This window comes from Thamnophis sirtalis, unplaced genomic scaffold (assembly GCF_051295495.1).
Source record: "Thamnophis sirtalis isolate CommonGarterSnake01/CBP01778 unplaced genomic scaffold, rThaSir2_p1.2 scaffold_2, whole genome shotgun sequence".
In the NCBI taxonomy this organism is placed as follows: Eukaryota; Metazoa; Chordata; class Lepidosauria; order Squamata; family Natricidae; genus Thamnophis; species Thamnophis sirtalis.
In genome coordinates this window covers 63,088,866-63,115,074 of record NW_028261382.1, presented here as the reverse complement: position 1 = coordinate 63,115,074, position 26,209 = coordinate 63,088,866, and the positions used below count along the sequence as shown (strand labels likewise).

Genomic DNA, 26,209 nt, shown 5'->3' with positions numbered 1-26,209 from the left:
TTTATCAACCTTGGAAGGCTGAGTCAACCTTGAGTCCCGTGAAGATTGAACTCTAGGCGGTGGGTAGAGTTTGCCTGAAATACTGTACTCTAACCACTGTGCCACCAGGATTCAGGCATGAAAGCAGACAACCGATCAATGCATTGGAGTTAGGATTTGGCTGGCCTGTAGGATCCTGATAGGAACTGGTTTAAGAAGACATGGGAATTTAAAAGCAAAAGGCTATATTGTTTTTCTAATGCTGGCCACTCTTCAGTGAGTCCTTTGAGAAAATAAGTCCTGCTTCTTTGACATTTTGTATTTAGGAGAAAGCTAGCGTAAGGGGGCAGCAGCTGACGACTCCCCCCAAATTGGTGCAATTTCAATTAAATAAGATGCTGTTAGCTTTCGAGCTAGGTCAGACCAGGAAACTCAAGTTATGAAGACTCATGCTACTATTATTATAGGATTACAGTAATCAAATCTTGCAAGTATGAATTTGCCTTCCTTGCGTCCATCATCAAGAGAACAAGGGAAGGTCAAGTCTAAGGTGCTTTTCAAATTACATTTTCTGCCCTGGACTCCAATTTCATTGATCTGGCTGTTGCCTTGATTGCCTAGCTTCTGTTTCCCTCTCTCCTCAAGGTTATTCTCACAGCCCTTTACAGAACCTGGTCTTTTGACTCAAAGCAGGACCATCTCCTATTTGAGAATGAGACCGTAGATTGCTTCTAGTTCAGGGGTGGGCTTCAAATTTTTTTAGCAAGAATATTTATTCAAGAATAAATTGGAAAAGTGTTGGAAATGCCATCAGATACCGGGCTCATATTACCATATGTGGTGGACTTGCACAGAAGCTAAATGATATTGAACTAAAATCCACACTTGGTTAGGAAAAATGATACAAAAACACAGACTTTAAACCAGAGATTTTTTTTATTGGGAATTATACTGGAAACATACAAAAGAGAACTGAAATACTTGATTGTAAATGTGCTAACAGCAGCTAGAATTGTATTTGCTAAAAATTGGAAAAATGAGAAAATACCAACGTAGGAGGAAGTTATTCACAAAATAACGGAATGTGCTGAAATGAGTAAATTGACATTTGAAATTAGAGAACAAGAAGATAAACGATTTTATAGGATGTGGGATTTATTTTATCAGTGGTTAGATAAAAAACATGGAAATGAAAGTTATCAGAGAATGTTGTAAATACAAGAATAATGGAATGATATAGAATACAACATAAAAACATTTTATTACTGAAGACATTTAGGATGATGTAATGAATTGTTATAACATAAATGAATTCAATATCTGCTGTATCTCATTTAAAATGAAGAAATAATGGTGATAGTCAAGCAAATGAGACATAATAATAATAATGTATTCAAATATATTTGATTTGATATTACGTGATTTTATATAAATGGTAAGTGATGACTACGGAAACAATGCAGAAAAATCTTGCAACCAATCGACACACTTTTTGTAATGGAAGATGGTTTTATGCTCTTGTTTTGTCTGTTTATGTTTGTCTAAAAATAAAAACTTTTTATAAAATAATTTTTAGCAACGGGTTCTCTGCCTAGTTGCTGGGTGGGTGGGGCCATGGTGGGCGGGGCCTAGTCGGCCTCCTGCACCATGGTCAGGTGGTTTCTGTGTGTGTGTTTGCTCTCCCGGGCTCCGGAGGCTCTCTGGAACTTCCGGAAGGCGTGTTTTTCACCATCCTGGCTGGTTTTGGTCCACGCCTCTCCAACACCTGATAGAGCAGTGATGGCAAACCTTTTCGGCACCAAAGCAAAACATGCGTGCATGTATGCGCACTGGAGTGCTGGAAGCCCAAAGACCAGCTGAATGGCACCGTGCATGCCTGTTTTTCTGGCCATTTTTGGACCATTTCCAGACTTTTTTCCAGCTGTTTTCAGGCCATTTTTTCAGGTTGTTTTTGGCCCCCAAAACGGCCTCAAAACAACCCAGAAAATGACCTGAAAACCAGCCTCCTTTTGGCTGTTTTTGGGGCCATTTTCTGGCACTCCAGTGCTCTGGCACCTGTGAAGACTAGCTGGCCGGCATGCATACGAAGAGCAGATGGCAACGGCACACGTGCCCACAGAGAGGGCTCTGCGTGCCACCTCTGGCACGCGTGCCATAGCTTGACAATCACGGTGGTAGAGCGTCCTTGGCTCCCATGGGAAAGAATGTTGTTTTGGCTACACGTCCCCAGCTATCTCTCTCTTTTCCCTTATGTTTTCACAGCTGCAACCGGCAGCCCTGGAGATGCTCCCAAAATGGCTTCAGGGGTGACATCTCAGCCTGTCTGAGAGCAAGATTTCAGGAGCCACTTCTCCAGCCGTTCTCTCTACCTTCTCTGCCCCAAAGGCTGTCCCTCAACCCAAAGTTGATTTTTAAAAAGTTGACCGGAAGGAAAAGGACTGAGGGGAGAAAACAGTTTATTAAACCGGATGCCTGGACATCTTGCAGCTGACTTGCCAGGCCGGCTTTGAAACAAGGCAGTTGATTGATAAAATAGTTACCGCTAAGCCATTGCTATAGCAACCCAGAGCAACAAGCTGGGAGGATGCACAGATGGAGAGATACTGAGGCACACCTGTTGTAATTTAGACATCGGGTGTGTGCCAAGTGTGGCATCCCATCAGTCAGTCTCCCAGCTTTATTGGTGAGATTGCTCAGCCTTTGATTGTGTAGAAAGCCGAGCAGCAAATGCCTTCTCACTTATGTGAGAAGGGTGAAAAAAGGGAGGTTCTACATTTAGGCAACAAAAACAAAAATGCCCAGGTACAGAATAGGTGGTACCTTGCTCAATAGTAGTAACTGTGAAAGGGATTTTGGAGTCCTAGTGGACAGTTACTTAAATAGGAGCCAGCCGTGTGCAGCAGCTGCCAAAAAAGCCAACACTGTTCTAGGCTGCATAAACAGAGAGACAGAATCAAGATCCCGTGAAGTGTTAATACCACTGTATAATGCCTTGGTAAGGCCACCCTTGGAATACGGCATCCAGTTTTGGTCGCCACGATGTAGAAAAGATGTGGAGACTCTAGAAAGAGGGCAGAGAAGAGCAGCAAAGATGATAAGGTGACTGGAGGCTAAAACATATGAAGAACGGTTGCAGGAATTGCATATGTCTAGTTTAATTAAAAGAAGGACTAGGGGAGACACAATAGCAGTCTACCAATATCTCAGGGGCTGCCCCAAAGAAGAAGGAGTCATGCTATTCTCCAAAGCACCTGAAGGCAGGAGAAGAAGCAATGGGTGGAAACTAATCAAGGACAGAAGCAACCTGGAACTAAGGAGAAGTTTTCTGAGAATTAGAACAATTAATCAGTGGAACAACATGTCTCCAGAAGTAGTGAATTCTCCAACAATGGAAGTTTTTCAGAAGAGATTGGACAACCACTTGTCTGAAATGGCATAGGGTTTCAACCCTGAGCAGAGAGTTGGACTAGAAGACCTCCACAGTCCCTTCCAATTCTGTTATTCTGTATCTGTATCATCTTTTAGCACTAATGATGTTACCTAATTACCTAGGAGACAATCAGTTCGCTTAATTGGTTCGTGACTCTCCGAGGCTCCTTGCCAAGTTTTGCAGATATCAGCCTGGCAGCTCTCCAAGCCAGAGAAGGTCTGTGACTGTAAATCCTCCCTTGAAACACTTTGCTGGATGTGAATGATCAGAATTCACAGCAAATTAATAAAAAGAGTTTTTTGTCGGGACGAGGAGTTTGCTTCAGGCTCTTGGGAAGCCTCGGTCTGAACAGACCCCCTCCCATTTCAACCCTGAACTGCAAATATTCTCCTTTATTGAGAGAATGTTGTTTCTGCCAAAGGTTGGGACTTCAAATTAATTGACATAAAACGACGGCCTTGGGGGCATTGAGAATGACATTCCCGAGCTTCCGTGAGTTCCAGAATTCCCGTCTTCCCCTTCATGAGAATGAGGCGTCAAGAGGGGGAATCTCATCCATCGGAGAGAAACGGTTGGCCCGTGAATAGACGAGAAGAAATCAAAGGACTCCCACATCTTTGGGAGGGGCTGCAAAGCGAGAGTTCCCCTCCATATGAGTCCTTCTAATTAATGGGCACGGTTCCTAGCTCGGTTGGGAAATCCTTGCCAGAACGCATCCAAGATCGGAAACCTTGCCAAAGTCACAAAAAAAGGAACGGGGGTGGATGGGAAGGAGGGAGGGAAGCATGTGTGCTTGCATTGATCAAACTATTAGAGGGTGAAAAATGGGGCAAGCATTCTCCACAGGAAATCTGGACCGAAAAACCAAATTGACGGGGAATCATCTGTTGGCTAGAATGTCCTCTTGTTCGCCGCTTTGAAGGAAATAAATATTTGGATGATGTTCTTGCCGGCACAAAGTACTTGTATTTCAGGAATTAATCTCCGATGATCTGCACCAGTGGTGGGTTCCGGGAGGTACGCCTCGGCACGCATACCAGTGCCTGCCGGAAGCAGCAGCCACCCTGCCGGAACGGTGCTTTGGAGGGCTCATCCACCCGCTGGCTCTCGTTTCAACCTGTATTTGAAGGAAACGGGCCATTTGCGCGCGCAGCATATGGCACATGCGCAATGCTCCACCGAGCAGCTGGAGCATTGCAGGCAGTGGGTGCCCATGCGTGCATAGCACATGTGCCCATGGTGGACGCCCAGCCCCATTGCAGTGTACCGGTTGCAACGGGATCCAGAACCCACCACTGATCTGCACCCTTCCTTGATTTCACAGCTCTGGCTAAATTTCATTGCACTCCTCCCCTCCTGCCCCGCCCCTCCCGGGCATGTTGGGACTCAAAATATTTTACTACCGGTTCTGTGGGTGTGGCTTGGTGGGCGGGGTGTGGCTTGGTGGGTGTGGCAGGGTAATGATATTGCAAAATTCCGATTCCCTCCCTACTCCTGGGGGAAAGGATACTGTAAAATCTCCATTTCTACCCCACTCCATGACCCCATATTACTTTCTACATAATTGAGATTGAAAACCCGATATTGCACTATAGAATTCAATATGGTTACTTCTCTGGGGTAGAAGCTGTTTTTCAGCCTATTTGTCCTTGTCTTTATTGCCCTGTACCGGCTGCCAGATGGTAATAGTTCCAAAAAAAAAAGTGTGCCCAGGATGAGATGGATCTTTAAGGATGTTTTGCACTTTCTTAAGGCAGTTTAAAGCTATAAAGCTCTTCCAAAGAGGGGAGAGGGCATCCCATGGTCCTCTGGGCAATGATGTTGACCCTCTGGAGTGCTGCCCCATCTGCTCCTGTGCAATTGGCAAACCAGACACAGTTTGTGCAGTAAGTTAAAATGTTCTCTGTGGTGCAGTGGTAGAAGGTCACCACCAGTTTTCCATTCAGTTGTTGTTTCCTGAGAAGTCTCGGGTTGTATAATGTCTGCTGGGCCCTTTTGACCAGGGTTGCAATGTGAGTTGCCCCAGATCAGGTCCTCTGTTATGACGACATCCAAAAACTTAAAACTTGCCACTTGCTCCACTCGGTCTCCCTTGATAAGGGCTAGATGTCTGATCTATTCCTTCATAAGCTCCTTGGTCTTATTTGGTGTTAAGGACCAAGCTATTGTCTCCACACCACGAAAGCAAGCGGTCCACCTCATCTCGATAGGCAGACTCATCCTCCCACCACCACCCAGAGATTAGTCACACCACTGTTGTATCATCTGCAAATTTAGTAAATGTATTACTAGAGTGGGTGGAAATGCGGTCAATAAATTACAATAAATGCATATGTGAAAAATGCTCAGTTAGACACAGATGCTACGTTTAATGGTGCTTGTTGACCAGAAAAGCGGACCTTGGAACTGTGAGAAAAATATGATGATGATGATGATGATGATGATGATGATGATGATGATGATGATGATGATGATGGCGATGATGGTGGCAACTGTGAATGGTGGTTCAATGGATGATCTTAGCCTCCTTCCATAAATGCTTCGTAGGAAATGGAAATGCATCGATGCAACAACATCCCGAAGGATCTGCAATGATTAGCAACACCAACGCATTGTAGTTGAGCAAAGCCAATTATTCCCTGCCAGGCTTCGGCCATTCAGAGGGCAACATCGGTTGGCCTGCCAGAGATGATTTGTCAGACGACATCAGGACTGAATTAAGGGACCTAATTTCTGTCACCAACTCATTCACGGTTGCAGGAGGATGAATTGCCGCAGTCAGGAAATCTCTGGCCTGCCTTTTAGGAGATTCTTCTAGCATGGCGAAAGGATGAGATGCCTCCTGGAGAAGCAGAGCAGTTAAAATCTAGCTGAGAAGAGCAATCAGTGACGGGGTTGGGTGGGTGGGTGGGTGGGTGGATACATGAGTAGACAAGTGGATAGATGAGTGGATATTGATGGATGGGTGGGTGGATGGATGGGTGGGTGGGTGGACGGGTGGGTGGGTGGACGGGTGGGTGGGTGGACGGGTGGGTGGGTGGACGGGTGGGTGGGTGGACGGGTGGATGGATGGATGGGTGGACAGGTGGATGGATGGATGGATAGATAGATGGGTAGACAGGTGAATGGATGGATAGATAGGTGGATGGATGGATGGGTGGACAGGTGGATGGGTGGATGGGTGGATGGATGGATAGATGGGTGGACAAGTGGATGGATGGGTGGATGGAAGGATGGATGGATAGATGGGTGGATGGATGGATGGATGGATGGATGGGTGTGTTGATGGATGGATAGAGGGGTGGACAGGTGGATGGATTGGGTGGACAGGTGGATGGATGGGTGGGTGGGTGGGTGGACAGGTGGATGGATGGATAGATGGGTGAATATTGATGGACAGATGGACAGGTGGATGGATGGATGGATGGATGGATGGATGGATGGATGGACGGACGGGTGGACAGGTGGGTGGACGGGTGGGTGGGTGGATGGGTGAGTGGTTGGATAGATGGGTGAGTGGATAGATGAGTGGATAGATGGACAGATGGATGGAGAGGCAGATAGATGAATGGATGGATGGATGGATGGACGGACGGATGGACAGATGGACGGATGGAATAGCCTAGGAGGGAAGGTTGGGCAGTTTCTATAAGTTAAAAGGGAATTGGTGGAAAGACTAAACACTTAGCAAGTATGAAAGAGGGACAATCCTATCACAGGGTAAAGTCAACTGTTCCTTTTGAGTAATAGTTGCTAAGAAGTAGCAGGTGCTAAATAGCCTGCTTTGTATCGCCTAAGAAGTCTACTATCAATAGATGGGATCATAAATCCTTCCTTCCTTCCATGAGAGAGAAGGAGGGAGGGAGGAAGCAAACAAGGAAGGAAGAGATGGACAGACAAAAAGGAGGGAGGCAACCTGAGGGTGTCAGAGAGGGAGGGAGGGAGGAAGAGGGAACACAGTTTCCCTCACTCCTTTCTATTTACCTCTTCCTTGCTTGCTCCCTATCTCCCTCTCACCTCCTCCCTCTCTCTTACACACACACACAGACACAGTTTCCCTCCCTCTCCCTCCCTCCCTTCTTTCTTTCTTTCTTTCCTTCTTTGTTTCTTTCTCCTTCCCTTCCTCTCCTCTTCTTCCTTTCTCCATCCCTCCCTCTCACATTCTTCCTTCCTCCTCTCCTCCTCCCCCCTCCTCTCTCACAGTTTCCCTCCTTTCCTCCCCTTCCTTTCTCCCTCCCCCGCTCTGACATTCTTCTTTCCTTCCCCCCTTCCTTCCTTCCTCCCCTCCCTCCCCCTCCCTCCCTCCCTCCCTTCCTAACTGCAAACCCCATAGTTCAACGTCAGCCTGGAAGAACATTCGTGGGAAGTCGCATTTGCATGAATCCCATCTGTTTCCAGGCGGAGCTGATGAATGTTTATAACTTTTTCCTTGGAAGCTACCCAAACTTGTTACGGTGGTGGAAATCGTACCATTTTTCTAAAATCGCTAAATAAATAACACGTTTCTGCTTTTAGAAGCAAAACGCTGCCTCACTGCCTTTCCCCTTGCCTCATCAGCGCCGGGATGATAGAATCAGCGGTGCACACCCAAATGCCAAAGACATGGGTGGGAATGGGTGGGAGGTAAGGATGGGTACGAGCTGGAGAATCATAGCTGGTGTTCAGCCAGTTTAGACCAGTTCACCTTAGCCAGTAGTGGACATCGCAGGAGGGCCTGTCCACCCACCCCAATTCTATGCCATTCTATTTAAGCAAGTTTTCAAGCCATGCGCATGCGTGTAAGCCGTATGTGAGAGCAAAGTGCATGTGTGGATGGCCATACACATGCATTGAGGGGGCATGTGTGCTCACATTTGCAACCGGGTAGGGAAAGCAGGGACGCGGTGGCTCAGTGGCTAAGAGGCTGAGCTTGTTGATCGGAAGGTTGACAGTTCGGCGGTTCAAATCCCTAGCACCACATAATGGAGTGAGCTCCCGTGACTTGTCCCAGCTTCTGCCAACCGAGCAGTTCGAAAGCACGTAAAAAATGTAAGTAGAAAAACAGGGACCACCTTTGGTGGGTAGGTAACAGCGTTCTGTGCACCTTCAGTGTTGAGTCATGCCGGCCACATGACCACGGAGATGTCTTCAGACAGCGCTGGCTCTCTGGCTTTGAAACAGAGATGTGCACTGCCCCCTAGAGTCAGGAACAACTAGCACAGATGTGCAAGGAAAACCTTTGCCTTTTTACTTTTAGGGAAAGTATGTGAATTCCACCCCTGCAGAGAATAATCTCCTATCGTACCCCAGTTTGTCTCTTGAGGACAGCTAAGATATGAAGCAACCAGACAGGCATGTTTTAATGTGACATTGGTGTCTGACATCAATCATCACAGAGAGAGAACTTAATGGGGATATTGAACAAATAGAAAGCTTAGATCGATTATAGCCGTACCCGTTCAATAACTTGCTATATCCTGGACATCAGTGAAGAAAACTCCAGTTGTCACAGCAATTACCATCTCCTCCAGAGATGAGGATAAGCAGAAGATTAAAATACAGTGACAGTCAAGATGAAAGTGGTATTTGGGTTTATAGAAGGGAGGGAGAGAGGAAGGAAGGAAGGATTATAGGAGGGAGGGAAGGAAGGGGCAAGGAAGATGGGTAGGAGGAAGGGATGAAGGACAATGGAAGGAAGGAAGGAAGGAAGGAAGGAAGGAAGGAAGGAAGGAAGGAAGGAAGGAAGGAAGGATTATAGGAGGGAGCAAGGAAGATGGGTAGGAGGAAGAGATGAAGGACAATGGAAGGAAGGAAGGAAGGAAGGAAGGAAGGAAGGAAGGAAGGAAGGAAGGAAGGAAGGAAGGAAGGAAGGGGAAACAGTTGAGAAGGACATTCAATAACAGGCTTGGAAGGGACATTGGAAGTCTTCTAGTCCAAACCCCTGACCATAGCAGGAGACCCTATATATCTTTCCAAACAAACTGGCAGTGAAGAATCTAGTCTCATATTTGAAAGTCTTCCATGATGGAGCACCCAACAACCTATGGAGATCAGCCATTCCATTAATTAACTGCTCTCGCTGTCAGAACATTTCTCCTTAGTTCTAGGTTGCCTCTCTCTTTGATGATAACAGAATAACAGAGTTGGAAGGGCCTTGGAGGTCTTCTACTCCATCCCCCTTGTCAACTAGGAAGCCCTAGATCATTTCAGACAAATGATTGTCCACAATCTCTTCCTAAAAACCTCCAGTGATGGAGCACCCACAATTACTGGAGGCAAACCAGTCCATCAATTAATTGCTCTAATTATCAGGACGTTTCTCCTGAGTTGGTTCTCTCCTTGATTACTTCCCATCCATTGCTTTTTGTTCTGCCTTCTAGTGCTTTGGAAAATAAGTTGACCCTCAATTCTCTGTAACAGCCCCTCAAGTACTGGAAGGTATCTATCGTATCATCCCTAATCCTTCTCTTTCTCAGACTAGACACACCCAGTTCCCTCGATCCTTTGGCCTCTAGACCTCTTTAGAAAGCCCAACTTTGCTGGATAGAGACCATGTGTGTCTTCTTTTTTGATTTATTTAATTTTTTTATTTTATTTACACAATCATATTATCTTTGCAACACATTTTACATCTTTTACATATCCATTGTTTCCTTTGTCTTTACATGTAAATCTTATCTAACTTTATCTATCTATCTATCTATCTATCTATCTATCTATCTATCTATCTATCTATCTATCTATCTATTTTTCTATCTATCATCTATTACCCATCCTCTCTATCTATCTATTTTGTGTGTGTGTATATGTGTGTGTGTGTGTGTGTGTGTGTGTGTGTGTTGCATTGCAACAAAGGCAACAGTAAAATAATGGTTTTCTGTCTGGATGGTCTCTTGTGATGAGCCAATAGACAGAGAAAGGAAGCAGTATGCCTCCTCCCATATTTGGGCATACCAGGGGTTGTGGCACAATATATATATATTTATCAGCACAATTGCAACACGTATGTATGTATGTATGTATGTATGTATTTATTTATTTATTTATTTATTTAGTGTCACAACCCCTGGTATGCCCAAATATGGGAGGAGGCATACTGCTTCCTTTCTCTGTCTATCGGCTCATCACAAGAGCCCATCCAGACAGAAAGCCAATATTTTTACTGTTGCCTTTGTTACATTTGTGTTGTATCAGCACAAATACAACACACACACACACATTCATATGTCTTTTTCTATTAATTCTATATAATGTCCTTTATATACATTTAATCCTGTTATGTCTCAATTTCATACTATTTTTATCTACAGTCTACTTGTATTTCTGCCTCTTGTTCATTTTGCGGTTTTGTATTTGTTTTGGAGTTTCTTGATCTTTCTTCTCTTTATTGCTTTCCTAACATGCGTTTTCTCGATTTCGTTGGGAGCCACATCAAGGCTGTGTTTGACCTCAGGGGTCTGGGGTGGGCATGGCCAGGGTGGGTGTGGCCACCTTGTCGGGGCCACCTGTGCCACTCGTGTCAGGGGTGCCTGTGGTGGCCTGAGCGCTCCACTAGAGAAGACTCCCAAACTCCGTTCTCAACTGCCACTGCCTCCTGCAACCAAAAACGGAGCTCAGAAGGGTCACCCATGGCCATCACGAGCTCCGTTTTAGGTTGTGACTGTTTCCTGCGACCCTCCACCCGCAGCCCTCTTGAGCTCGGTTTTCACTGGCAGAGGCACCACGGGCCAGTCTTTCGTGGTTTCCATGGCAGCCCCGCGGGCCAGATCTACGCACCCGGCGAGTCGGATCCGGCCCCTGGGGCCTTGAGTTTGACACCCCTGCTCAAAAGGGAAACCTAGATGCTAACTTGAAGACAGCAAGGCTGTCTTATTTTAGGAGCAGCTGTCTGTGCCTCCTACAGAAAGAGTCAATCCCACAGTAATCGACCATCCACTGTTTATGGAGCTGAAAATAGCTGCACTGCAGGCACTTCTGCAAGCTGGAATCTCTCTCAGACAGATGTTTTGAAGAGCAGCACATTTGCATGATGCGAATGCTGAGGGTAGCAAATGGCCTCCTCTCCTCTTCGGTGGGTGCTTGAAGCTCTCACGGGCAGCCAGCAGACTCTGAAGTCAGGTCGAGATTTGTTAGTGAGAGATGCAGGTTTCCAGCTGAATAAACTTGAGTGGGAGAAGCTTTTTATACCTGGGACAGGGGAAGTTTGGTACCTTGGACAGTTCCGAAGAAGCCCCGCTAGCTGGAATTCTTGGCTCAATTCTAGGGCGATGTCTCAGGGAGCTAATAAAAGCATCAGGTGGGTTATTAAAGCTTACATTGTAATTAGTTCTGTGCCTTGGATGATCAGTTACAATTGCTCGAAGGTTCCTCACTTGGTTTTCAAACAGTTGATTTTGAAAAACGGACACTCTTCCAAGGAAGCCAACTGGGAGGGGAGGGAGGGAGGAAAGAGGGAAGGAAGGAAGGAAGGAAGAAAGGAAGAAAGGAAGAAAATGAAGGAGTGAGGGAGGGAAGGGAGGAAAAGGAAGGAAAGGGAAGGGAGGACAGGGGGGAGGATGGAAGGAAAGATGGAAGGAAGGATAGAAGGACAGGGAAGGAAGGAAGGAAAAGAAAGGAAAGAGAAGGAGGGAAGGAAGGAAGGTTAGGGGAGGGAGGGAGGAAGGATAGGGAAGGAAAAGAGGAAATGGAAGAAGGGAAGGAAGGACAGGGAAGGAAGGACAGGGAAGGGAAGGACAGGGGAAGGAGGGAGGGAGAATAGGGAAGGAAGGGAAGAAAGGAAGGACAGGGAAGGAAGGAGGGAAAGAAAGGAAGGAAGGAAGGACGGGAGAGAAGAAGGAAGGAAGGGAAGGACAGGAGAGGAAGGAAGGAAGGAAGGAAGGAAGGAAGGAAGGAAGGAAGGAAGGAAGGAAGGAAGGAAGGAAGGAAGAAGAGGCAGTGAAGCTTGGATAGGAGAGAATTAAGAAGGCTCTTACCTAGAAGTTCTCAGAGTACATCTTTAATGATGCATATCAATGATGGGTTTGCCAATTTTTTTACTACCAGTTCAGGTGCACGCGCAAACTGGTAGTAAAAGGAGTCAATTTGACAGTTAAAACAATTAATCAGGATAGAAGCACAAAATGATGTAGCTGTTCTTAGTAAGGTAAGCCTCCTGGAAGTCTCGAGGCTTCAGGAAAGTCTGGAGGCCTGCACGCATGCACAAGGGGGGTTGTGCACATGGGGGAGAGTATTGCATTATTAGTGCGGGCACATGTGCATGCAACACCACCCACACACACTCCCCACACTTTTGGCACACCTCAACAAAAAGGTTAGCCATCACTGATATAGATTTCCTAGAAGACCTCCAAGGTCCCTTCCAACTCTGTTCTTCTATTCCATTCTATTCTATTCTATTCCATTCCATATTCTATTCTACTATTCTATTCTATTTCATTCCATATTCTATTCCATTCCATTCCATATTCTATTCCATTCCATTCCATATTCCATTCTATTCCATATTCTATTCTATTCTAGTCCATTCCATTCCATATTCTATTCTACTATTCTATTCTATTTCATTCCATATTCTATTCCATTCCATTCCATATTCTATTCTATTCCATTCCATTCCATATTCCATTCTATTCCATATTCTATTCTATTCTAATCCATTCCATATTCTATTCTACTATTCTATTCTATTCTATTCCATTCCATATTCTATTCCATTCCATTCCATTCCATATTCTATTCTATTCCATTCTATTCCATTCCATTCCAAATTTAATTCTATTCCATTCCATTTCATTCCATATTCTATTCTATTCTATTCCATTCCATTCCATATTCTATTCTATTCTAATCCATTCCATATTCTATTCTATTCCATTCCATATTCTATTCTACTATTCTATTCTATTCTATTCCATATTCCATTCTATTCCATTCCATATTCTATTCCATTCTATTCCATTCCATATTCTCTTCTATTCCATTCCATATTCTATTCTATTCTATTCTATTCTATTCCATAATTATTCTTGAAGTGTTTAAAAAGAGATTGGATAACCATTTGTTTTAAGTGGTGTAGGGTTTTCTGCCTGAGCAAAAGGTTGGACTAGAAGACCTCCAAGGTCCCTTCCAACTCTGTTATTCTGTTCAATTTGATGGGATGATAGTCAGATGCTGAATCTTCTGACCAGAAGATCTAAAAAGAGAGTGAGCTTAGAGTTGTATCAAACTCTTCCCTCACACGCTACAAGATTCCCTAAGCAGGGAAGGTAACCAAGGTCGTGGTTGAGTGGCGATGGCGGCCTGGCTCTGGTGCTAGTCCAGCCTTCTGATTGACACCTGTCTGTCCCGTCCCATTTCTTCTTCCCTTGAAGCTGAATGGGTAGTCATGGCGATGGCCGCGGTGCAAACCTTCCGTTAGGCGGGCAAATGTTGCTTCTGCATTCTAGTCATTGCTTAAACCTATTATGGATGATTAGCAAACTCCGTGCAACCGTAAACAGCCTGAAAGAGGATCTAGGGCAATTTAAGCAATGTGGGAAGAGGCCCTTTTGATTCTCGGCATATCTCTGCAATGGGATCCACTTTTCTGTTGTCTCACTTTTCCCTCCTTTTCTAAGCGCAAGGTTTCTCTCGTTTGCGAAGGAAGCTCTTTTTCTCCGCTCAGCACTGCTCCTATTAAGATCTTCCCTTACCCTCCGTTGAATTCTCAAATTGATGAGCTGCCAGGTCCGACAAAGTAGAAAATCAAAGATGGAGGCGTGCGGGCTGCGGGCCGTAATCCGAGATGTTTTCTTAGTTGGTTGAGAGAATTAAATGTCAGCCCTGGAACGCATGAAGGTCACTGGATTTTATTACCTAAAGTAATGTACACAGATCTGCCTTGACACGTCCATTGATCAGTCAGGGACAGCCATTGAGTGGGAGCTGGGTGGGGATATGCAAATGAGTGAGACTAGAGGATAGGATAGGAGAAGTCAAATCAATTCAGGATAGGATAGAACAGGGTAAAGTAAAGGCAAAGGTTCCCCTCGCACACATGTACTAGTCATTCCCAACTCTAGGGCACGGTGCTCATTTCCGTTTCAAAGTCGAAGAGCCAGCCCTGTCCGAAGATGTCTCCGTGGTCATGTGGCCAGCATGACTCAACGCCGAAGGCACACGGAACACTGTTCCCTTCCCACCAAAGATGGTTCCTATTTTTCTACTTGCATTTTTTACGTGCTTTCAAACAGCTAGGTTGGCAGAAGCTGGGACAAGTCACGGGAGCTCATTCCGTTATGTGGCGCTAGGGATTCGAACCGCCAAACTGCTGACCTTTCTGATTAATAAGCTCAGCGCTTTAGCTACTGTCCCTTCCTAGGATAGGATAGGATCGGATAGGATAGGATAGGATAAGTCAAATCAAGTAAGGATAGGATAAGATAAGCCAAGTTCTCAGGATAGGAAAGAATAGGGTAGGGTAGGATAGGATTGGATAGGATAGGATAGGATAAGCCAAGTTCTCAGGATAGGATAGAATAGGGTAGGGTAGGGTAGGATAGGATAGGATAGGATAGGATTGGATAGGATAGAATTGGATAGGATAGGATAGGATAAGCCAAGTTCTCAGGATAGGATAGAATAGGATAGGATAGGATAAGACAAATCAAGTCAGGATAGGATAGGATAGGATACATCAGTTCTCAGGACAGGATAGGATAGGATAAGTCAAGTTCTCAGGATAGGATAGGATAAGTCAAATCAACTCAGGATAGAATAGGATAGGATAAATCAAGTCAGGATAGGATATGATATGAAAAGTCAAGACAAGATAAGATAACCTTTAAAATGATCCATGCGCATACATAACAAACATAATATACATGCCGTATTAATATATAGTTCAAGCATCACTTAAGTGCCATGTCCTGGATAGAATAAACCATATGATGAATGGTTGAGAGAATTAGGTCCGTCTAATCCAGTGTTTCCCAACCTTAGCAACTTGAAGATGTCCGGACTTCAACTCCCAGAATTCCCCAGCCAGCGAATGCTGGCTGGGGAATTCTGGGAGTTGAAGTCCGGACATCTTCAAGTTGCCAAGGTTGAGAAACACTGGTCTAATCTAATGGGGAAAAGGATTAGGGATGACATGATAGCAGTGTTCCAATCTCTCAGGGGCTGCCCCAAAGAAGAGGGAGTCAAGCTGTTCTCCAAAGCGCCTGAAGGTGGGACAAGAAGCAATGGGTGGAAACTAAGCAAAAAGGCATCCAACATGGAACTAAGGAGAAATTTCCTAGCAGTTAGAAGAATTAATCAGTGGAATGACTTGCCTCCAGAAGTTGTGGGTGCTCCATCACTGGAGGTTTTCAAGAAAAGATTGGACAACCCTTTGTCAGGAATGGTACAGGGTTTCCTGCCTGAGCAGGGGGTTGGACTAGAACAGTGTTTTTCAACCTTGGCAACTTGAAGATGTCTGGACTTCAACTCCCAGAATTCAGACATCTTCAAGTTGCCAAGGTTGAAAAACACTGGACTAGAAGACCCCCAAGGTCCCTTCCAACTCTGTTATTCTTTCTGTTTGGTTCTGCTTGAGCAGCGGGTTGGACTAGAAGACCTCCTAGGCTCCCTCCCAACCCTATTGTCCTATCTTCTAGATGAAGCAGAATCAGAAGGACTTTGGGCTTTTCTGAATCCTCTTCTTTCTTTCTCCCTCTTTTCATTTCCAACAGGATTGGCTGACCAAGTTTGGCTACCTGCCCCCACCAGATCCCATCACAGGACAACTGCAGACCCAAGAAGAGCTCACCAAAGCCATTATGGTCATGCAACAGTTTGGAGGGCTTGAAGCCACGGGGATTCTAGGTGAGTCAAGAACCAGGAATGATTTGGGACAGCGGTCACCAACTGGTGGTCCGTGGACCACAGGTAGCCCACAAGAAAATTTGGGTGGTCCACAGAAAAATCAATTGCATTTTTTATATTGCACTCAATCAGGGGGTCCTCAAACTACGTCCCCTGGGATGGATACGTGCAATGAATGCTTATGTTGCTGCAGAGAGTCTCCCCCTTCGTGACCTGTCAAAACCGCGTTCCACAAAAGCGCGGTCAACGAAATCGCGTATGTGACGTCATCACAACGCGACGAAAAAGATCGAAAAATTGAAATAAAAATTAAATTACAGCAAGCCGATTCACATAAAGGTAAGGGTTAGGTTAAGGGTTAGGGTTAGGTTTAGAGCGTTAGCGTTACGTTTAGCGTTAGGTTAAGGGTTAGCGTTAGGTTTTTCGTTAGGTTAAGGGTTAGGTTTAGGGTTAGGTTTAGGGTTAGGTTTGGGGGGGTTAGGGTACGGTTTTCGCTTTATTTTTACAATTTTTGATCTTTTTCGTCACGCTGTGATGACGTCACATACGCGCTTTCGTTGACCGCGATTTTGTCGTCCGCGGTTTTGTGGTGGAACCTACCCCTTTGGGGTCTTTTTGTGTGGGTCAGAGGGGGGGCAGAAATTCTGACGTGGGGTCTGCTTCAGCCTCCTGGTCTGGGGCTTTGGCCGAAGGCTGGAGGGAAATATCACTGGTGGTGAAGAGCCGGAGGGCCTCGTTCCAGTGGGACTGCATCATGGCCTGAAATTGGCTGACCATCTCAGCCTGCTGAGCCTCCAGGCGGCAGCACCTGGCCTTTCACTCCCGCAGGTCTTCCCTCTGCTTGGAAAGCCTATGCTGGTAGTCCTCAGTGAGGAACTTCTGCTGAGCCTCCTTCTCGGTCAAATCCAATTTGAACTGAGCTCTTTGGCCAACTCTTTCTCCTGGTGGCTGCTTAGCTCCAGCAACTGCTTCCTGTTGGGGCCCTAAGGAGCCCGGGTGGGCAGGGGAGGAGGGGCTGGGAGGGGAGAGGAGAGTAGAGGATGGCGAGGCGCCTTTCGATGTGAGTGACATTGAGTTGGCCACGCCCACCCAAGTCACATGACCACCCAGCCAGTCATTAGGCAGATCGTATTAGTGGTCTGCAGGATTTAAAATTATGAATTTAGTGGTCCCTGAGGTCCGAAAGGTTGGGAACCCCTGGTTTGGGAGACAATAGTTCCATTTATGTTCCAGGTAAAGATAAAGGCTCCCCAGTGGTGGGATTCAGCCAGTTCATACCATTCGGGAGAATCGGTTGTTAGCTTTCTGAGCAGTTTGGTGAACTGGTTGTTGGAAGAAATCATGAGGGCAGAGAGCCGGTTGTTCAATTATTTGAATCCCACCAGTGATGGGATGCAGGCATCACGGGAGAGGCCTCCCCTACATCTTCAAGGAAGAACATTCTGTGCTGGGGAGTTGAAGGACAAGCCATAAATCCATGGATGCCTTTTGGGCTTTCCCAGACCAATCTCGGAAATTGGAGGCTTCAAGCCAGGGAATTCAAGGGCAGCCTTCTGATAAGATCTATTGATAGCAGGAAGGCCCTTCGTCATGAAGGAAAGCAGCGGCTGCCAACTCTAGGATTGAAGTCTGACGCCCCCCCCCCGCACTCTCTAGATGCAGATCCTCTGGCATTTTCTCCAGCCCTTGGGTGTGGTCATGGGATGAGAACTGTGGGGTCCTCGGGGGTCTCTGAGCTTGTTGGTTTCCTTGCAGGCGTTTCATTAGCAAGCTAGAAAAGGCTAGCACTGATGATATTAGCTAGTTGGGTAATGAAAGGTCTGCAAAGAAACCTCCAAGCTTAGAGACCAGTAAGGACCTCCCACTCCTCCTCCTCCGTCCCCCTCCTCTTCCTCTCCACAACCCCACTCCCTTGTAGCACTGATGATGTTATCTAGTTAGGTAGTGAAATGTCTGCAACAAAACTGCAAAGCTCAGAGACCAACAAGGACCTCACACTCCTCCTCCTCCTTCTGCTCTTCTTCCTCCTCTTCTTCTTCTTCTTCACAACCTCCCCTCCCTTCTAGCACTGATAACATTACCTAATTGGGTAATGAAACATCTGCAAACAAACCATCCAGCTCAGAGACCACCAAGGACATCATCATCATCATCATCATCATCATCATCAACAACATCATCATCATCCCTCTTCCTCCCCTCCCCTTCCTCCTACTCTTCCTCTACCCAAATCCCTTCCTACACTAATGACATCACCTAGTTCGATAATGAAACTTCTGCAAGCAAACTGCCAAGCTCAGAAACCATCAAGGACCTTATCATCATCATCATCATCATCATCCTTTCTCTTCCTCTTCCTCCTCTTCCTCCCCTCCCCTTTCCTCCTCCTCTTCCTCTCCACAATCCACCCACCCCCAGCACTGATGATGTTACCTAGTTGGGTAATGAAATACCTGCAAGCAAACCACCGAGCTCAGAGATCACCAAGGACCTTACACTCCTTCTCCTCCTCCTCCTCCTCACAACTCCCCTCCTTTCTAGCACTGATGATGTTACCTAGTTGGGTAATGAAACATCTGCAAGCAAACCACCAAAGCTCAGAGACCACCAAGGAAAGGAAAACACTCCTTGTATATGTTGCGTCCTCCCGTGCCAGCTGACGGGCGGGGCCGGAGCAGCCGTTACCTGATTGGCTGCGGCGCACCTGCCGGCTGGCGGGAGAACAGCCGATCACCCATTGGCTGGCCAACTGACAGCTCGGGTATATAAAGAGCTGTCAGTTGGTCAGGGTCTGTCTGCGTTCTGAATCCTCTCTGTAGCTAGACCTGTTATAATAAATCTGTTAGAAACCGTTACTGTTACAACGACGACTCTAGCCTCGTTACTTAAAAGTATAAGATCGCCCCCTTGCCAGCATGGAAAGTGCAAAAGCCGCATTGCCCTGCCTGTAAAACCAGCCAGCTTTCCCATCACCCATGCCATCCTCTGCCCTCAGATGGCCTTCTGCTCATTAGAGAGCCCCCCCTCTTGTGAACAAGGAGGACGGGACCGCTGATTGGCTGCTTAGGGGACTCCGCAACCCCTGCCTCTTTTCTGGCAGCCCTCTTCAAAGGCTCTTCGCCCCATCCTCCAGCAGCCCTTGGCCAGAGTTCTTGTCGCCTTGTTTCTTAATTAAGGAGCTGTCATTATTATTATGGAGTTTTTCCCCCCCCTTTTCTTTTCCTTTCCTTTCCCATCTTATTAGATGCTCCAAGTCGCCTGGGAGCGAAACGAAGAACGGTTGAGTCTCTTCTTCTTTTTGTTCCCAAATGCATCTGCTCTCCAAGGGTTGAGATGGAAAAGGCACGCCACTTAAGGTTCAAAACCGAGCGTGCAGCAGCTTCTTCTCTTTGGAAAGACTAATCGAAAGAACATTTCTTGCAAAAGTTATTATTATTTTTTTCTCTTTCTCGTTTCTGGCCTTGTTGTTTCTTAATACTTTTTTGTTTTTTTAAATACAAATAATACAAAAATAATACACACACACACATTAAGAGTCTGAGGCTTGTGCTTCCTCAAAACTCCAATTTATTAAAGAAGCCACGTTGACACATCTGGGAAAACCTGAATCTGAAAGTTTCCCGGTTTTCCCACCCAGTTGAAAGTTCATGATCTTGCCCCCAAACCCACAAGTCCATCACATGGTCCAATCTTCCTCTGCCATGCCTGGCAGTTCCACCCATCCAGTTCCGGTCAGATGCAGAGACAAAGATGACCTTGAGTTTCCAAAAAGAATGTTACTATGGCTACATATTACCCAACTCCGTGTAATTCCCCTTCCCATTTCCCCACAATAGAAAGTGGACAATAGAAAGAGTGGCAGGCCTGAAGTCCAAAAGAAAAGATGGCTTGCAGGCCTGACAACATATATATCTAAATACAAAAAGAAAAGAAAGAAAGAAAGAAAGAAAAAGGAAAAAAACTAATATTACAGTGCATCCCCATCCCCCGGAGACCCTGTTTCCCCCCATTATATTTCTCCTTCTGTAACAACTAAAAAATATACAATATATTCTAATTATGCCCTTATCCCCACCAAAACAACATATATTCCTGAGTAGGTTTATTCCCTTTGCCTTCCACCACACTGATTTTGTTAAAAAAAAAAACACTTATATTTCATCTGTAGATGAAGCCACCTTCAAACTGATGAAGACACCACGTTGCTCTTTGCCGGATCTTGGGGAATCAAAGACGAGGAAGAAGCGGTATACCCAAGGGGCTGCCAAATGGAACAAAAGGAATTTATCCTGGAGGTAGGAAATGAAATCATTCATGCCATTCACGTCATCCCTTTTGGTGAGGGAGGAAGGAAGGTCTTCTCACCAAGGATCGGGGGTGGGTTGCTGTCGATGTTACTGCTTTATACACCCGCTTTGCACAGTTGCCTGTAAATTGATCTGCACATGCACAAAACATTTGAGATGGACTAAAAAACATGCCGGCAATGGCAGCAAAGATGAGAGAACTGGTTCGGGGGCGTGGCCAGCCTGTGTCACTGCCGATTCTGCAACCCAGGCCAACATGCCACTATCAATTCACCCGAACCGGTGCGAACCGGTAGCAACCTACCTCTGCCAAGGATAGTATAATCACCTGGACTGATGCCATTTAACACAGGTTGGATGAAAATACTCTCAAATTTAGTCTCTGTTATAATTAAAAGTGATGAGGTGTCTTGGTTCCTTCAGCCTCCAGAAAGAGCTTTGGTTTGCTTGTGGTCCAAACTGAAGAGTTCTACCATGTTTTCCCGGAAATAAGACAGGGTCTAATTTTCTTTCAAACCCCCCCCCCAAAATAAGCGCTTGGCCTTATTTTCGGGGAGATCTTATTATTTTTGAGGTGCAGGAGGCGGCGAGTGTGGTCACCTCATGGCTGCTGCTGTGTTGCAATATTTTGGGGGAGGGATTATTTTGGGGGGAGATCGTATTTTAGAGTATGCGCTCAAAAGCCTGACTGAGCTTATTATCCCAAGAGGTCTTATTTTTGGGGAAACAGGGTAGCTTGTTGGGTTGTTTGGTAAGTTTTGTTGGTCGGGTTACAAATCGTGATTTGGAGAGGAAATAATAGAAAGATTAGAAGTGTATAGATGTTTAAACAATATAATGAAGATTACTCAATTTTGATAAATGTGATAGAGATTATTAACATTGTTAATAACATTGTTATTAACATAATAACATAATTATATTGTGTTATATTAACATATTATTAACATAATAACAATACTGTAATAACATTGTTACTGTGAATTGGATTAATATGTGTGATACCCAGAACCAACTATGTTCAAACATATTATGGATGCATATTTTAAAAAATTATACTATATATAGTATTATAGTATTATATATATATAGTAAAAATTATATTATATATATATAGTGTGTGTATGTCTGTGTGTTTGTGTGTGTGTGTGTGTGTGTGTGTGTGTATGTATATATATATGTTTTCTGAGGTTTTCGCGGGTGTTAGTATGTAGGTCTCTAGTTATTCGGGTTTTCTCCCGCGTAGAATTGGAGATGTCTTGGCGACGTTTCGACGAAGTCTCATTCGTCATCTTCAGGCTACTTCAGGCTTGGTGTTTCCAGGAGTAATGTGAGCTCTCGGCTGTTTCTTCCACTGGCAGTTAAAAGGAAGAAACAGCCGAGAGCTCACATTACTCCTGGAAACACCAAGCCTGAAGTAGCCTGAAGTAGCCTGAAGATGACGAATGAGACTTCGTCAAAACGTCGCCAAGACATCTCTAATTCTATGCGGGAGAAAACCCGAATAACTATATATATATACATCATATACATCATATATACATCATATATACATCATATATACATATATACATATATACATATATACATATATACATATATACATATATACATATATACATATATACATATATACATATATACATATATACATATATACATATATACATATATACATATATACATATATACATATATACATATATACATATATACATATATACATATATACATATATACATATATACATATATACATATATACATATATACATATATACATATATACATATATACATATATACATATATACATATATACATATATACATATATACATATCTCCAATATATGTATGTATGTATATATGTGTGTGTGTATGTGTGTATGTGTGTGTGTGTGTATATATTTAGAGAGAGATAGAGAGATAGATATAGATATAGATATAGATATATAGATAGAGATATAGATATAGATATAGATATAGATATAGATATAGATAGAGATAGAGATAGAGATAGAGATAGAGATAGAGATAGAGATAGAGATGATATAGATGATATAGATATAGATATAGATATAGATATAGATATAGAGATATAGATATAGATATAGATATAGATATAGATATAGATATAGATATAGATATAGATATAGATATAGATATAGATATAGATATAGATATAGATATAGATATAGATATAGATATAGATATAGATATAGATATAGATATAGATATAGATATAGATATAGATATAGATATAGATATAGTATATATAAGCTCCTGTTACCTGTCCCAGCTTCTGCCAATCTAGCAGTTCGAAAGCACATAAAAAATGCAAGGAGAAAAATAGGAACCACCTTTGGGGGGAAGGTAACAGCGTTCCATGCGCCTTCAGCGTTGAGTCATGCTGGCCGCAAGACCACGGAGACATCTTCGGACAGCGCTGGCTCTTTGGCTTTGAAACAGAGATGATCACCACCCTCTAGAGTCGGGAATGACTAGTACATATGTGCGAGAGGAACCTTTACCTTTTCATATATGTGTAAAAACTGAAAGCAGAAGGATCTAGGAATTAGAAGAGGCAGTGGAGGGAGGGGGAAATAGAAGGGGATGTTTTCGCAGAATGGGTTGTGAGTTACTAAACCCTCTTAACTACCGTTCCCTTGCCACCGAAGTCTTTGGATCTGAACCTAGATCGTGTAGGGGAAGAGATCAATTTGGCCATTGGGCATGATTTATTTCCTCTCTAGGACTCTTAACATCAACGTGAGCCAGGGAGCTCTCTCTCCGGAGAGAATTTTGCACAATGAACAAGTTCTTCCATTGGCTTCTCTTGACCTCAGCAACACATCCAAATTCAGCGATGTGGCCAGAGCTCCCTCTACTGCCGCTTTGGAGAGTTGGTGGCGAGTTTGTGATGATAACAATCAAGAAGAGTGTAAGGAAGGAAAGCGTGGAGGAAGAAGCCCTCCCGAGAGGTCCTCAGGCTGCAGTTCCATCACTGGAGGTCTTCAAAAAAAGAAAATTGGATAGCCGTTTGTCCAAGATGCAAGATGGTCTCCTGCCTTAGGCAAAGAGTTGGACTAGAAGACCTCCAAGGTCCCTTCCAATCCTAGGATTCCTTGCCGCTGTGTGTCTGAGCAGCATCCTAGGTTTTCCAAAAATCTTGCAGAAGGAAGGAGCCTCTTCTCCAACCACTGCTCCCCAAAGATGGTGGCTACAGCCACCCATCGATTTCTGGACCAGAACGAAGCACAGAAGGCTGGTTGGTGTCCATAGCAGAAAGAGTGTAAACAAGGCAGCGGAGCGGAACTGAGGATCGCAGTGCGATTAGAGGAGAATGGAGAAGCTCTGGCTTCTTCTCAGGGCTCCACAGTGAAGATCAACAAGCTTGCCATGATCCCGTTGTGTTGAGCCCCTTCAAGTTCAGCGACTAAGCCACTAGTCAATGTAGGAGCTGTGGTTGGTTAAGTGAACATGGAGTAAGGAGAAAGAGAGAGGAGGGAGGGCGGGAGGGCCCACTACCTGTTTGTTTCCCCCTCCTCCCTCCACCCTGCCTCTTTATCCTCCTCCTCCTTCCCCCTGATCCTCCTTCCTCCTCCCTGCCTCTTTATCCTCCTCTTCCTCCTCCTTCCGCCTCTCTTTCTCCTCCCCTCCTTTTCCTCCTCCTTCTCCCTTCCTTTTTTCTTCCTCCTCCTCCTCCTCTTCCTCCTCCTTCTTCCTCCTCCTCCCCCTTCTCCCCACCTCTTTCTCCTCCTCCTCTTCCTCCTTCTCCCTCCTCTTTCTCCTCCCCTCTTTATCCTCATCCTCCCTTCCTTTTTTCCTCCTCCTCCTCCTCCTCTGCCTCCTTCTTCCTCCTCCTTTCCCTTCCTCTTTCTCCTCTCCTCCTTTTCCTCCTCCTCCCTTCCTTTTTTCCTCCTTCTCCTCCTCTTTCTCCTCTTCCTTCTCTTTCTCCTTCCCTCCTCTTCCTCCTCCTCCTCCTCTCTTCCTTTTCTCTTCCTCCTCCTCCTGCTCTTCCTTCCCTCCTCTTCTTCCTCCTCCTCTTCCTCCTCCCCTCCTTCCCCCCTCCTTCTTTTACCATTCCAGGTATCAGGAGAGCTGCAGAGTCCTGACTTGCTCTTCTGGAGGCCTCCACCATCGTTATATGATGGCATTATAAGCCATCTTTTATATCTTGTCCCTCCATCTTCTTCCATTTCTGCTTCACCTTCTTTGACCTGACTTTGTTTTCCCAATTTGTCATTTTCCCTGGAGTCAAGAATGGAAAGAAGGAAGACCCCTCTGGCCTACTTCTCATGAGGACATTCTGAGTCCCCAAGCAGCAACTATGGGACTGCAAACCTGTACCAGCCTGGCCGCTCACTCATCTGCATCCACCTCTGGACAGGTGTAAACCCGTTGAGACCTGGTGGGGAGACGAAGCAAAGAAACTCCATCCTCCTTTGCCTGCTTCCTCTGAATTATTTCCTCTCCTGCTTCAGATTCCCCCGCCTGAATCTGGTCGGACATAAAAGAGGTTAAAAACGCAATCCATTAATAAAGCAGCGCCTGGAGCTAGGTCTTCTTTTATGGCTGCGGATGTTCAGTGGAGGATAAGAAGACCTTTGCAGGTGCCAAAAGCGGAAAGAAAATGCTTTACCTGCATGTGGAGATAATGAGCCATTTATGGGCTTCTGGGCGAGCAGCGAGAGTTTATTCGTTGACACTTTGAACTGACGAATTTCTCCACTTGGCTTCCTGCGAATGCGGACCTTGCCAAATCGGAAATGAATTTCGGTCCCTTGTGATGACTGGATGAAAAGCCACCAGCTTCCCAAAAAAATCAGCTGTTTTCCACCCCATTTTTATCAGAAAGCTCGACCAGCAACTAGTGGATTCTGCTCTGTGTCATAGTCCGATAGATTGCTGTCTTTCAGCCTTCATCCTTAAAGGAGCCAGAAGGGAGGGAGGGAGGGAGGGAGGGAGGGAGGGAGGGAGTGGGAGAGAGACAGGGGTAAGAAGGAAGGGAGAGGGAGGGAGAAAGGAAAGGAAAGAGAAAGGAAAGAGAAAGAGGAGCGAGGGAGGGACGAAGGGAGGGACAAAAGAAGGAGAGAAGAGGAAAGGAAAGAGGGAGGGAAGGATGAAGGAAGGAAGGAGATTAAAGAAGGGAGAGAGAGAAGAAGGAAGGAAATGGACGGAGGGTGGAAAGGAGAGGAAAGGAAGAGAGGAAGAAAGGAGAAAGAAAGAAAGAGAGAGAGAAAGGAAGGAAGGAAGGAAGGAAGGAAGGAAGGAAGGAAGGAAGGAAGGAAGAAAGGTTGATTGATTCGCAGGATTTTTTTAAAAAAGGAGTTACTCATATGAAGCTAAGGTCATAATGCTGTATTATCTGTGGGTGAGGGTTTTTTCCAGTGGTTTATGGCAACTGTTGAGAGTTGAGCTTTGCTGACGAAAACAAATCACTTTTTCATTAAATCATTTTGCAAGCAAGCTCTTGGAGGCAGGGGAATAAAACACCAGCTCTGGACAGATTGTTTAAAAAACAGTGAAGCTCTCCACTTCTATGGACGACACTTGAATCCAGCCGGCTCTAGATAAGCAGATCCAGTTTTTTCGCTGTAGGAGATGCTCTCTGCAGAAATGCAGAGAGCATGATGTATAGATTGCTCTATCCAGGGTGAGGGATGCATAGC

General features: G+C 45.1%; 1 protein-coding gene across 1 annotated transcript in view; it reads left to right on the top strand.

Moving 5' to 3' along the window:
- The window catches only part of MMP17 (matrix metallopeptidase 17), an 87,493-nt gene that overhangs the window by 43,992 nt on the left and 17,292 nt on the right, over window positions 1-26,209 (top strand). The window contains exons 2-3 of the mRNA XM_087705791.1: window positions 16,099-16,231; window positions 20,400-20,526. Of these exons, the coding sequence (XP_087561917.1) occupies window positions 16,099-16,231; window positions 20,400-20,526 (260 nt within the window). The remainder of the gene's footprint in view (window positions 1-16,098; window positions 16,232-20,399; window positions 20,527-26,209) is intronic.